This window comes from Hypomesus nipponensis, chromosome 22, assembly GCF_054491055.1.
Source record: "Hypomesus nipponensis isolate SF chromosome 22, ASM5449105v1, whole genome shotgun sequence".
NCBI classification, from domain to species: Eukaryota; Metazoa; Chordata; class Actinopteri; order Osmeriformes; family Osmeridae; genus Hypomesus; species Hypomesus nipponensis.
Window position 1 is genome coordinate 19,512,335 of NC_140382.1, and position 13,142 is coordinate 19,525,476.

General features: G+C 49.1%; 1 protein-coding gene across 1 annotated transcript in view; it reads left to right on the top strand.

The window, feature by feature from the left end:
• inpp4b (inositol polyphosphate-4-phosphatase type II B) overlaps positions 1-13,142 on the top strand; it is an 83,041-nt gene that overhangs the window by 20,589 nt on the left and 49,310 nt on the right. Inside the window, exons 4-5 of the mRNA XM_084687082.1 lie at positions 7,472-7,583; positions 9,341-9,413. Coding sequence (XP_084543208.1) covers positions 7,472-7,583; positions 9,341-9,413 — 185 coding nt within the window. The remainder of the gene's footprint in view (positions 1-7,471; positions 7,584-9,340; positions 9,414-13,142) is intronic.

Below are 13,142 nucleotides of genomic sequence, written 5' to 3' on the forward strand. Positions count from 1 at the left end.
GTTTATATATATCTATGATGAAAACCACCTCACGCTCTCCTCCCATACTGTTGCCTTAGCAATGCGTCGCAAATTATAATTATAAGTCAGTCGAGACAGCGGAACGGTGAAACAGTGTCACTTCTCACCAAGCTCAGGGAGGTGTGGAGGAGCAGGGAGGTGTGGAGGAGCAGGGAGGTGTGGAGGAGCAGGGAGGTGTGGAGGAGCAGGGAGGTGTGGAGGAGCAGGGAGGTGTGGAGAAGCAGGGAGGTGTGGAGAAGCAGGGAGGTGTGGAGAAGCAGGGAGGTGTGGAGGAGCAGAGACTCGGCAGAGCAGGGAAAGTCTGAGAACAATAAACAGTTCAACTATAGTACTAAAGTCTGTCTCTATAGTATAGAGTGAGCAGACAGATTAACCGGCTTCTCATTGGCTCCCAGTACCAGCGACACTTGTCACAACCAGTTGACATCAACCTCAGGTAGCTGTGTGTGTGACTGTGTGTGTGTGTGACTGTGTGTGTGTGTGACTATGTGTGTCTGCTTCTGGAGCACTAACCCATCTGTTTTTGTAAAACCCATCATCTGTTTTGCAGCGGGGGAAGGCTTGTGTTGTCAGTGTGATCACACTTTATTAAAGAAACATAATCATGTCTCAGGACTCACTATCTCTGAGTCATTCTGCTCCCCAGGCTGATACATAGCAGGGTCACACACCACCCACACACAAACATATACACACCTACACACACACATATACACTAGGGCTGCAACTAACGATTATTTTAATAATCGATTAATCTGTCGATTCTTTTTTCAATTAATCGATGAATCGGATAAGAATTGGGCTCAAGCCTTCGGCGAGCACAACCATATTTCTCTCTCATATATATTTATTATTATTATTTCCCACGCCTAAGGATCCCTCAATATTTGGACTACATAGACAACATCTGTGTCAAAATGTTCGTCTTGGTCCCGATTGCGTTGATTGTAGTTTTTGTGGCGAAAAGTGCCTTGTTTGGCAGAAGGGACCTCAGTGCTAGCTTGACGTCACAACGTCAGCACACGTTAGCACTGATGCATAGATACGCCGTTTTAGTAAGACAGACAGCTACATCAGCCAGCCCTCAGCATTAATAAACGGGTAAATGGTTCATAACGAACCATCGTTGTGTTTACCCAATTTTACTCAATACAAAAACAAATAAAAATAATTTTCTTTTATCATTCGCAATGTGGGGGGTCTGAGAGCCCAACGGTTAAAAGAAAATGCTTCACTTTGTTTTTGTATGCGGTAAAGTTGTTGCAATACGACGGTGGGTCACTATAAACATACACACACACACACACACACCTATTTACCATTTATGTAGCATTATAGTGATTAACAGAATTCTGCTTTACAGCTTGGACTGTTCACAGTGAGCAGGGGTGAAGATAAACAAAGAACTGCTCAGAGGTAGAAAGATGTGTGTGTAAGTGTTGGACTTGTCCATTGACAGCTGTTTCTGCTCTTTAGCATCATGAGTCACCCCAGGGCTTCAAATCAATCTCACCCTAATTACTGAGAGAAGCCTAAATACTGCAGTTTTAACATATGAATAAGGCAGTTTTAACAGATGAACTCCCTCCAGCTAATCCCACCTGTCACATGTACGTTGGAGGCTTCTGTCCTTATCTGGGATGATAGAGACGTGAACCACCCTGGAGTCATAATAGGATATTCATAAAGCCAACAATTTTATCCAAGCTCAACACAGAGGTGGGATTTAAACCTGCAATCTGTTGATCTGCTCTGCTCTACCTCTGAATGACACGTAGTTCATGGATGGGTTTACAATGAAACCCTTTATATTAATGTTACATAAACTTCCAACTACATAGCAATACCTGTAGTAACAACGCTGTAGTTAAGTATATACATTTACATTTACAATGTATACAAAGCGACTTCCAAGACAGAGATTTACAAAAGTGCATAGGTCAATGATCATAAACTATGAGCACCAAAACATTGTGGGTAGCCAAAACATGAAGCATACATTGTGGAAAGTTACAATTAAACAACATGAACCTCAAAAAGTGCAATAGTGTACCTGTAGGAAAGCAAGCAACATTAATATAATTCTCAGTGAGTACAAGAAGTTAAATCACTTACAACTAACCAACAAGAGCAACAAGTCCCTCAATAAGAGCCATTTTGTTCCTAGAGGAAACTAACATCAGGTCCAGCAAATCATTCCTAAATACCGCTGTACTCCCAGAACAAGTCCGCCTTTAGCCTTTTCTTGAAAGTAGGGAGACAGTCTGTGTCTCTGATGGAGATGTGGAGTTGATTCCACCACTGGGGGGCCAGACAGGAGAAGAGCTTGTGTTGGGAGCGGGCGGTCTTGAGCCGTGGGACCACCAGACGGTTGTCAGAAGAAGACCGTAGGTGGCGGGTAGGGGTGTAAGGCTGCAGGAGAGACTTGATGTAGTCGGGTGCAGTCCCGTTCACTTTCCATGTAATTTTAGAGAAGGTACAATTTCTGCGGAAATTGTGTATGGTATTGTGTATGTCAGATTTGAGTCAAAAGTCGAGAGCGCATAGACTTTACAAAATTTCACTGCGCCCGAGCAGAATTTCACTGCACGAGCAGTTGACCTATGAGAGCGTACCGGGCGCTTGCATCGGTTACGGGGGATGTTTCTGATTGGCTGGTATTTGGCATTTAACTCAGTTACTTGAGACAGCTCTCAACTAGCTGAAAATGGTGTCCTGGAGCAGGGAAACATCTAAGACATGCAGGACAGTGGCACCTGAGGACCAGGCTTGCCTACCCCTGGTGTAGGTAATCGCGCACGCTCAGAAAAAAGGCTCTCAGGTTTTGACGTTTGTGGGGAGGAGAGATGGGAGGAACCATAGTTATTGCTGTCATGTGAAAGGCTCATTTCCAATGGATGCCGGCCTGCCTCCATGCCTCTCGGCCTCCCGGCCTCTCGGCCTCCCGGCTTCTCGGCCTGCATGCCTTTCTCACTCCCTGCATGTTTCCTTCATACATATAACAGCATCTGTCCTTAGTGCTAGGCAGGCAGGGCAGAACTTCCCTGGCTATATTTAGCTGTCTTGTCCAACTTTATTTAGGTCAAGAATCCACAACTAGACTTCCTCTGTGAGGCTTATGGGGCTGGCAGCTTCAGCCAGCATTTCAGTGTTAGCTAGTATTGCTGAGTAAGCTAGCGTTGCTGAGTTCGCTGGTGTTTCTAAGTAAGCTGGTGTTGCTGACTTAGCTAGAGTTGCAGTGTTAGCTAGCAGTAGTAACCCCCCCCCCCCCCACAAGAAGTTGGCAGCCCTACTTCCTGTGTGTGTGTGTGTGTACAATCCCCTGGCCCGGCATTGTGTACAGTAGATGTCCTACAGGACTTTGCTTTAGTTGAAAAACAGCCATAAGCTCCAAGCAGACTGTTCCTCATCTTCTTTATCAGCTCTTTGTTCTGTGTATTTTCAGCTTCCCTGGGCTAAAACTTTCGTTAGGCCTCTTACAGGGGTGAGCTGATGGTGCTTTGCCAGGCTAGTCTAGCTAACTGTCGGGGTCTTTTCTCTGTTGGGGAACAAAGACTTTGAAGGTTTTTGTTGAATTTGTACCACCCCATGGGGTTATGGAAGAGGACCACTGAAGACTGGAGACAATTGGTTGTCCTCCCCTTCCAGACTCCCTTTCTCTCCCTCCCTTTCTATCTCTTTCTGTCTATCTCTCTTTCTCTCTCTCTTCCTCTCTCTTTCTGTCACTATTTCTCTCACTTCACTCATTCTGTGTCTCTGTCTTTGGCAGAAAGAGGACACACATTTCACTTTCCTTTCTTAACTGAATTTGTTATTTCCTGTTTCATTTCCTGTTTGATCTGCTAGCCGTCTCAAACTTCCTGCTGCATTACGCTGTGGCCTCTCTGCTGTGCCTGTTACACATACAGCCTTCAGATTCTTCGAGGTGCTACAGTGTTTAACACCTTCTTACCAAGCCCTTGCAATGATAGTCAAAAGCAGATACTCCACAGTGAGCAGGGTACTAGAGATACTTCTGGCTGGGGTAAGGGGTATGGGACTAGGGGTATGGGGGTTTAGGGGGTATAGGGGTATGGGACTAGGGTTATGGGACTAGGGTTATGGGGGTATGGAGGGTTAGGGGGTTAGCAGATTTGTGTCTAGTGATTGGACTCGAGCGGTCGTCCCAGAGGATCCATATGAAACTGACTCCCTGATCATGCAGACTGACTCCTTGATCATGCAGACTGACTCCCTTATCATGCAGACTGACTCCCTGATCAGGCAGACTGACTCCCCGATCAGGCAGACTGACTCCCTGATCAGGCAGACTGACTCCCCGATCTGGCAGACTGACTCCCTTATCATGCAGACTGACTCCCTGATCAGGCAGACTGACTCCCCGATCAGGCAGACTGACTCCCCGATCAGGCAGACTGACTCCCTTATCATGCAGACTGACTCCCTGATCAGGCAGACTGACTCCCCGATCAGGCAGACTGACTCCCCGATCAGGCAGACTGACTCCCCGATCAGGCAGACTGACTCCCCGATCAGGCAGACTGACTCCCTGATCAGGCAGACTGGACCCTGTGACATTAGGAAGACAACTTAAACAGAAACTCATGTTTTTTTTTATTATTTAATGTTTGAGTACATTGTCAGGTTTAAACATGATGCCTCTCATTCCCAGCAGCTGAAATCTTAGATTACACAGGTAAAGTATTAAGTATTGATTCCCTCTGGCGGTCTGTTTCCCATGCTCTTCTTGTGCTTACTCTCATCACATTTATGGATGGAAAGTGCTTCTGGTGGAAGGGAGAAGCAGGTATTTCTAGGAGGAACAAATGCAGGTATTCTCATGTGCCATATTTAATACACCTAACACCTGTTCACCGCCACTTTGATCTGGGGATCTGGGCTGTTCTGGATGTCAGATGGAGGGAGGGGAACATCCATGTTTCTTTCAAGCACACTCCTCCCTCTGTGTGTTACGTCTTTAAAACACTCCCTCCAGATATGTGCTGTGTGTTTGATACACAGAGGAAAGTCCTGCCACTTGAAACTCAAGCACTTCCTTTTGATAACTAATTGTTCTAATTCTTAAATCATGCCAAATTCTGGACGGGCGCTTTGAGCACATTTTATGCAATATGTCACTTTCACAAAGTGCCCTGATTAAGTGTTGTCATACAGGGCCGCCGGCCAATTTGATTTGAGGAGGAACAGGCGAAAAGAAATCTGCAGACGATTCCCTCAGCCAACTGCAACAGACAGAGAGAGGAGGAGAGAGTGGATGAGGTGGGGAAAGGGGGAGGCAGGAAGAAGGAGAGAGAGGAGGGAGATATGGAGGGGGAGGGAGGGTGGGAGGGAGAGAGAGAGATGGAGGGAAAGAGAGATGGAGGGGGAGGGAGGGTGGGAGGGAGAGAGAGAGAGAGATGGAGGGATAGAGAGATGGAGGGGGAGGGAGGGTGGGAGGGAGAGAGAGAGATGGAGGGATAGAGAGATGGAGGGGGAGGGAGGGTGGGAGGGAGAGAGAGAGAGAGATGGAGGGATAGAGAGATGGAGGGGGAGGGAGGGTGGGAGGGAGAGAGAGAGATGGAGGGATAGAGAGATGGAGGGGGAGGGAGGGTGGGAGGGAGAGAGAGATATGGAGGGATAGAGAGATGGAGGGGGAGGGAGAGTGGGAGGGAGAGAGAGAGAGAGAGAGAGAGAGAGATGGAGGGATAGAGAGATGGAGGGGGAGGGAGGGTGGGAGGGAGAGAGAGAGATGGAGGGATAGAGAGATGGAGGGGGAGGGATAGAGAGATGGAGGGAGAGGGGGAGATTTCTTTCTCCTCAGAGAAAAAAAAGGTTGACTGTTTAGACACGGCCTGATGACACACAAACTAAACTAACTTCGCCTGAAGGACACATGTATAAGTTTGTGTGGTGTATTCAGCATGTGTGTGTGTGTGTGTGCGTGTAGTGTATTCAGTGTGTGTGTGTGTGTCTGAACAGGAATCCAGATTGTAGGACAGAGCTGTATGTGAATTCCTCCATGTGTGCAGTCACACATCTAGTCCTGAAAGATATGAGTGAATTACCTGTCTGCTTGAAGAAGGACATTTCATTAGCAGACGAAGAGAAAAGCAATCCTAGGAGTAGGTGTTTGTAACTGTGGATCCTCCAGGGGTTGAAGACTGAATAGCCAGGTTAAATGCAAGGATGTTAATCTTTTTATCCTCCATCACAATCCCTCTGAGACTGTTGGCTCAAAGTCAGGGTGACATTCTCTCTCTCTCTCTCTCTCTCTCTCTCTCTCTCTCTCTCTCTCTCTCTCTCTCTCTCTCTCTCTCTCTCCACCCCTTTCTTCATCACTCCACCCTTCTCTTCCTCTCTACACACCCCTCTTCATCCCTCTTCCCTCCCTCCCTCCACCCCTCTCTCCTTCTCCACACCCCTCTCTCCCTCTCTCAGTAGAGTCAGTCTCCCAGAAGAGGTTTTGACTGGTACTGCTCCATCCCATAATGATCTGGTTGCTGAGAGCGTTCAGGTGTGTCTGGAGAAGGGCGACGCCCAGCTCTCTTCCTGTGAGTGTGAGAGATTTCCCATCATCCCCCACAGCAAGCCCCTCCCACAGTCTGGAGAGCAGCTGATAGGACCAGCTAGTGGGTGTTGTCAGGGTCACTGCACATTTGATCACTTCCAACCCCCCTCTCCTGTACTCCATTCTCCATCCTGTTCACTCAACACACACACACACACACACACTCACAAACACGCGCACTAAAGCCTGGTTCATGCTTCTGCGGGTCTGCTTCTTAATGTCACGCAGAGACGTGCTCAGCATTTAGAGTTGTGTGGCCTTTTTGTCCAGCCTCTGAATTTTTTTGCACTATGCAGTGCAATCGTGCAAAATGGTGGTTTGTTTGCTTGTAGCGCAGGAGCTAGCAACCGGGGCCCCCTCTCTCCTCCTTTCCTCCTCCTCCTCCTCTTCAGGCGATGGCCCCGCCTCCTCCTCCCCCTCCTCCTCTGGCTATGAGGAAAGATGGAACTTTCTGTTGCGTCTGAGAGAACCACTGAGAAGCTGAGTTGGAAGAAAGTATTTGTTGAACTAGAAACAGAGACAGAAGAGCCACCAGGCTTGTGAACATGTCTAACCCTAACCCTAAGCCTAACCCTAAGCCTAACCCTAACCCTAAGCAACCCTAACCCTAAGCAACCCTAACCCTAAGCAACCCTAACTAACCCTAACTCTCTCCAGCAAATAAGAGTGAACACTGTGCTTGTTCGGCAGATGCGAACATGGACGAAGAGATGCATTTCAAATTTAGCGGGAAGTCTAGTCATCCTCTCTCTTTTTACCTACCACTCTCTCTCTTTACCTACCACTCTCTCTCTTTACCTGACTTCCACTACAGGAGGAGGAGAGAATGACAGAACAGTCACCACCGCTGTAGTTGTGACTGTTCTCCCACTCTCCCCCCAGGTCGTCTGATGGTGTGTCTGTGGCAGGGGCGGTGGTGGTGACCCATCTGAAGATGGGAGAGATGGAGGAGGGAGACATGGAACACATCACTGGTGACATAAAGGGGCAGAAGGTAAGGAGGGGGGAGAGGGAGGGATTGGAGGAAAGATGAAGGAAAGCAAGGGATGGAGTTGGATAGGTGTCCTGTAGAGCAATGGTTCTCAACCCTGTCCTCAGGGACCCCCTATCCTGCTTGTTTTAGATGTTTCCCTGCTCCAACACACCTGATTCAAATGCATGTTCGTTACCAGGCTTCTACAGAGCTAGATAACGACCCTTTTATTTGAATCAGGTGTGTTGGAGCAGGGAAACAACTAAAACATGCAGGACAGGGGGTCCCTGAGGACAGGGTTGAGAACCACTGCTGTAGAGTATCGCTAAACCCCTGGCAGAGAGGGAGGAGGGAAGGGGTGGAGGGAGAGGGTGGGGGGTGGGGAAGTAGGCTGAACTACAGAGAATGTGAGAGAAGGTATTAAAGGGTGAGAATGTGTGTGTGTCAGTGAGTGGAAGATGGAAAGAGAGAGAGAGAAGGAGACAGAGTCTCTCTGGTTCAGATAGCTAAGCTAATGCTGACAGGATTATTCTGTCACTGTTCAAGTGACCCAGTAAGATTCATCAAGCCTCCCAATCCCTTACAAGCTCTGTGTGTGTGTGTGTGTGCGCACCTGTGTTGTAGGAGAGACTTAAAGAATTAGCTGGAGTGTGTCAGTGTGCCTCAATCTCCTCCTTTTGTCTCTCTCTCTCTCTTTCCCCCCTCCCCCCCTCTCTATCCCCTTCTCTCTCTCTCTCTCTCCTTCCTCCCTTCTCTCTCTCTCTCTCTCTCTCTCTCTCTCTCTCTCTCTCTCTCTCTCTCTCTCCTTCCTCCCTCCCTCTATATCCCCTCTCTCTCTCTCTCTCTCTCTCTCTCTCTCTCTCTCTCTCTCTCTCTCTCCTTCCTCCCTCCCTCTATATCCCCTTCTCTCTCTCTCTCTCTCTCTCTCTCTCTCTCTCTCTCTCTCTCTCTCTCTCTCTCTCTCTCTCTCTCTCTCTCTCCTCCCTCCCTCTCTATCCCCTTCTCTCTCTATCTCTCTCTCTGTCTCTCTCTCTCTCTATCCCCTTTTTGCCTCTCCATCTCTCTCTCTGTCTCCATCTCTCTCTCTTCCCTCCCTCCATCTCTTTCTCTCTCTCTCTCTCTTCCCTCTCTCTCTCTACCCTCCATCTCTCGGAGGGAGGGTTTAAGCTTGTCTTAACCACCTGGTTGGTCTGAATGTCAGATCTTTCCAGTAGGCTCCGCCCACATCCTGCCTCCTGTGAATCCCTTCTGACAGACTCACCTCCTGAGATAGAGAGGGTAGGAGAGGGAGAGAGAGACTCTACCTCCTCTGAGATAGAGAGGGTAGGAGAGGGAGAGAGAGACTCTACCTCCTCTGAGAGATAGAGGGTAGGAGAGGGAGAGAGAGACAGACAGAAACACAGAGACAGACAGAAACACAGAGAGAGAGAGACAGAGAGAGCACAGATGTCTTGCCCTGAGAATGCTGGTGAATTCTGGACTATCCCGTCATCCTCCACATGGGGTGTCTTCACACCAGGAATAAAGTAGTACGTACTCTGCCTCCCCTGCCTCTCCTGCCTCCCCTGCCTCCCCTGCCTCTCCTGCCTCCCTCGTCTGGGTGACTCACCAAACTGCTGTCTGGTTCAGATGCTGTTTGTGTCGTCAACAGAGAACGACATGCTACATGCTAAACACATTGTTCTGGTTCCACTGTAGAAGCAGCTACGTGTGATAGCCTACATACTGTGTAAGATAAAGTCTGTTCTTTTAATAGCTCCCCCCTCCCCTTCCCACAGTGCACCTTGGGGTGTGAGTCTGCGTCTCACGGAACGTCCAACGACAAAGACAGTGGCCCTCTGACTGGTCCTGGTGAGTGACGCCTCACGCACACCCGGAAACACTCACCTACACACACACACACACTCACAGACACACTCACCCACACACACACACTCACCCACACACACACACACACACACACTCCGGTCTCTACAGCAGGTCTGGTCTCTACAGCAGTAGAGTTAGTGGGTGTCTGGTCTCTACAGCAGCAGAGTTAGTGGGTGTCTGGTCTCTACAGCAGTAGAGTTAGTGGGTGTCTGGTCTCTACAGCAGTAGAGTTAGTGGGTGTCTGGTGTCTACAGCAGTAGAGTTAGTGGGTGTCTGGTCTCTATAGCAGCAGAGTTAGTGGGTGTCTGGTCTCTACAGCAGCAGAGTTAGTGGGTGTCTGGTCTCTACAGCAGCAGAGTTAGTGGGTGTCTGGTCTCTACAGCAGTAGAGTTAGTGGGTGTCTGGTCTCTATAGCAGCAGAGTTAGTGGGTGTCTGGTCTCTACAGCAGCAGAGTTAGTGTCAACTCGCTCTAGCGTGCTCTAGCGTGCTCTAGCGTGCTCTAGCGTGCTCTAGCGTGCTCCGTGGTGACACCACCAGAACACTGTTGTGCTGGGATGTTCCTGCAGCTGGTTGTCATTGGGACTTGACGAGTGGCAGAGTTAAAGACGCTGGCAGCTGTATGGTGTAGGGGTGCCACGATACCAAAAATAAAATAGTCGGTGCCGATACCAGTAAAATAACACGATTCTCTATGCCAATTTCAATACTATGGTAAAAAAAAAGGATTTTCTATGTACTTGAACTTGAAACATGAACTTATTTATAAAAATATTTGGAAAAATAGCAAAATGTCATAAGACATACAAAACATGTGAAACAGAGCATAGCCCAACATAATACAGTGCAATTAAGCCATTCAGCTAACAATATGAACATGAGTTTACCTTCCAACCAAGGTAGGCTATAGGCCTACGTTAAAACTACAGCATAGTTAACCTAAACTACGTACATAGCATAAGCCATTGTAACTCTAGTGCCCACCATCTCAAACATCGTGTAACGTGTATGACAGATTAAAAAACGGAAATAGTGCATTCTTTGGATGTATTCAGAACTTCACCGCGACCAAAACGAACATTGATTTATTTGGTATGATGCCAGTTGTTAGCATCGGTGCTGCGCCTCTTCTGGAACGGGTCACCTTGAACACTCCTGAATACTGCCCCCAATGCCAATGCTGCATGTGTCTCCAGGAAGTACCAAGCATGGTGAGAGAAGGAGAGGGTACCCAGCATGGTGAGGTGAGAGGAGGAGAGGAGGAGAGGGTACCCAGCATGGTGAGGTGAGAGGGTACCCAGCATGGTGAGAGGAGGAGAGGAGGAGAGGGTACCCAGCATGGTGAGAGGAGGAGAGGAGGAGAGGAGGAGAGGGTACCCAGCATGGTGAGAGGAGGAGAGGAGGAGAGGGTACCACTCAGCCATCGCCTGGGGAAGTAATTTCCTTAAGATGCCCCTGGAGGAGAGTATGGAGCGTTCTGATTGGATGTGAGGGAAGTGTGGCAGCAGGGTTGGAGTCAGGGGTTAATCTGCTCCTGAAGAGTGAGGAGGATGTCACTCCCCTGATAGTAGAGGTCATACCTCCGTTCCCTCTCTCCATCTGTCACCCTCTTCTTCTCTCCTCCCCTCACCTCACCTCTCCTCCTCTCTCCATCTGTCACCCTCTTCTCCTCTCCTTCCCTCATCTCTCCTCCCCTTTCCTCCTCTCTCCTCCTCACCTCACCTCTCCTCCTCTCTCCTCCTCCCCTCTCCTCCTCTCTCCTCCTCCCCTCACCTCACCTCTCCTCTTCTCCTCCTCCCTCCTCATCCCCTCTCCTCCTCTCTCCTCTCCTCTTCCCCTCACCTTTCCTCCTCCCCTCTCCTCCTCTCTTTCTCCTCCTCCTCTCTCCTCCCCTCTCCTCCTCTCTTCTCCTCTCTCCCCTCTCTCTGTATTCTCAGCTCCCTCTCGTCTCTACACTGATGAGTTCTTAGTTGTCCAGTCTGTGTCTCAACTTCTCAACTTTTTACACTTTCAACAGTTAAGGAGTTTAAAGTATGGATACTGTTTGGTGCTGTAAGCCAGCTCAGAGCTCACACAGTCACAGTTTATTATTAAAACGCTATTCAAGCTTTATTCAAGCTTTATTCAAGCTTTAATCAAGCTTTTTTCAAGCTTTGTTCATACCACCCAGCTTGGTCGCTCCTGACATCCAGCACGTTCCAGACCACCGCCGCTTGTAAGACTTGCCCCTGACATATTATTGTCCAATTAAAACGTTGCGCTCCCCGAAGCCCTTCTCCTGGCCGGTGGCCGCTCCCGAGGACGCCACTTAACTTCCTCAACGCTCCGTTGCCTTCCGGCAGGCGGTCTGTCACCATGTCGACACTCTTAGAGACGGGCGACTTTAAGGGTCATATTTGTAGCGTTGAGATAAAGAGTACGTCTGCTTGAGGATGGTGCGGAATGGAGGAGAAGGGGGGGGGGGGGGGGAGGGGAGGAGGGGGAGAGAGGAGAGGGGAGAGAGGATAGGACGGTAGGAGGGAGGGGAGAGAAGAGGGCAGAGGAGAGGTAAATGGCTCCAGTCATGCTTGTGACTTCCAGCCTGACGTTCAGTGTTAGAGGGTAGGGTTACACATCAGAGTACTTCTGAGATGCAGTTCTCTCTCTGAATGTATATTTATATTTATTCATGTTGGTTTTTAAGAGTGCCACGTCTCTACGTTATTATTTTCATTACTGATGGACTTCCCTTTGCAGAAGAGAGGCAGGGAGTGGAGGAAGGTTCTGCCTCGGCCAGTCCCACCCTGCTGGCTCGCTGATAAGAGAATGAAGCCAGTTCCTCCAGCTCCCTGCCTGCAGCCCTCAGCTGCTCTGAGGCTCCAGGTCTGAATGGCTTTTAAGGAGAGAGGGAGAGGAGGGAGGAAGTGAGGGGGATGTAGTTTGGAAGTAAAATACAGTTGATCATTTTCACCCATGCTGCTAGTTCCTAAACAAGCAATTAAACCAGAACCGCACAAGGGCATAGTAAGGTCCATATTAATGGAACTTTTTGATGTTTCAAAGTTTTGGGTGTTAAATGAGGAGGACAGAGGGAGCAATGGCAGAGGAGAGAGAGAGAAGGGGAGGAGAGAGAGAGAGGGAGAGGAGAGAGAGAGAAGGGGAGGAGAGAGAGAGAGGGGAAGGAGAGAGAGAGAGAAGGGGAGGAGAGAGAGAGAAGGGGAGAAGAGAGAGAGAAGGGGAGGAGAGAGAGAGAGAAGGGGAGGAGAGAGAGAGAAGGGGAGGAGAGAGAGAGAAGGGGAGGAGAGAGAGAGAAGGGGAGGAGAGAGAGAGAAGGGGAGGAGAGAGAGAGAAGGGGAGGAGAGAGAGAGAAGGGGAGGAGAGAGAGAGAGAAGGGGAGGAGAGAGAGAGAGGGGAAGGTAACAGTGGGGTGGAAAAAAAGAGAGAGGGTGAAGAAGGAGTGAAGGTTGCTTGGAAGATGAGAAACACCTTATCTATCACAGACATGGTTATTGATTATAGAATTTCATTTTCTCTGGTGCAGCTGGAGATCTGAGTGTTGGAGCTGTGGGGGGGTGGGGGGGGGGCTTGTGTCCTTGAGGAGAGTCGGGTGTCAAAGTTTGTATAGTTTGTATAGATCGCCGGCCAACCATCTTGTGTTGCTGTGAAAGCTGCCGGCCTCCAGAGACAAGTCTTAACAGGATCCGTGTGTCCTGGCTGCTAACACAGGATTGTTT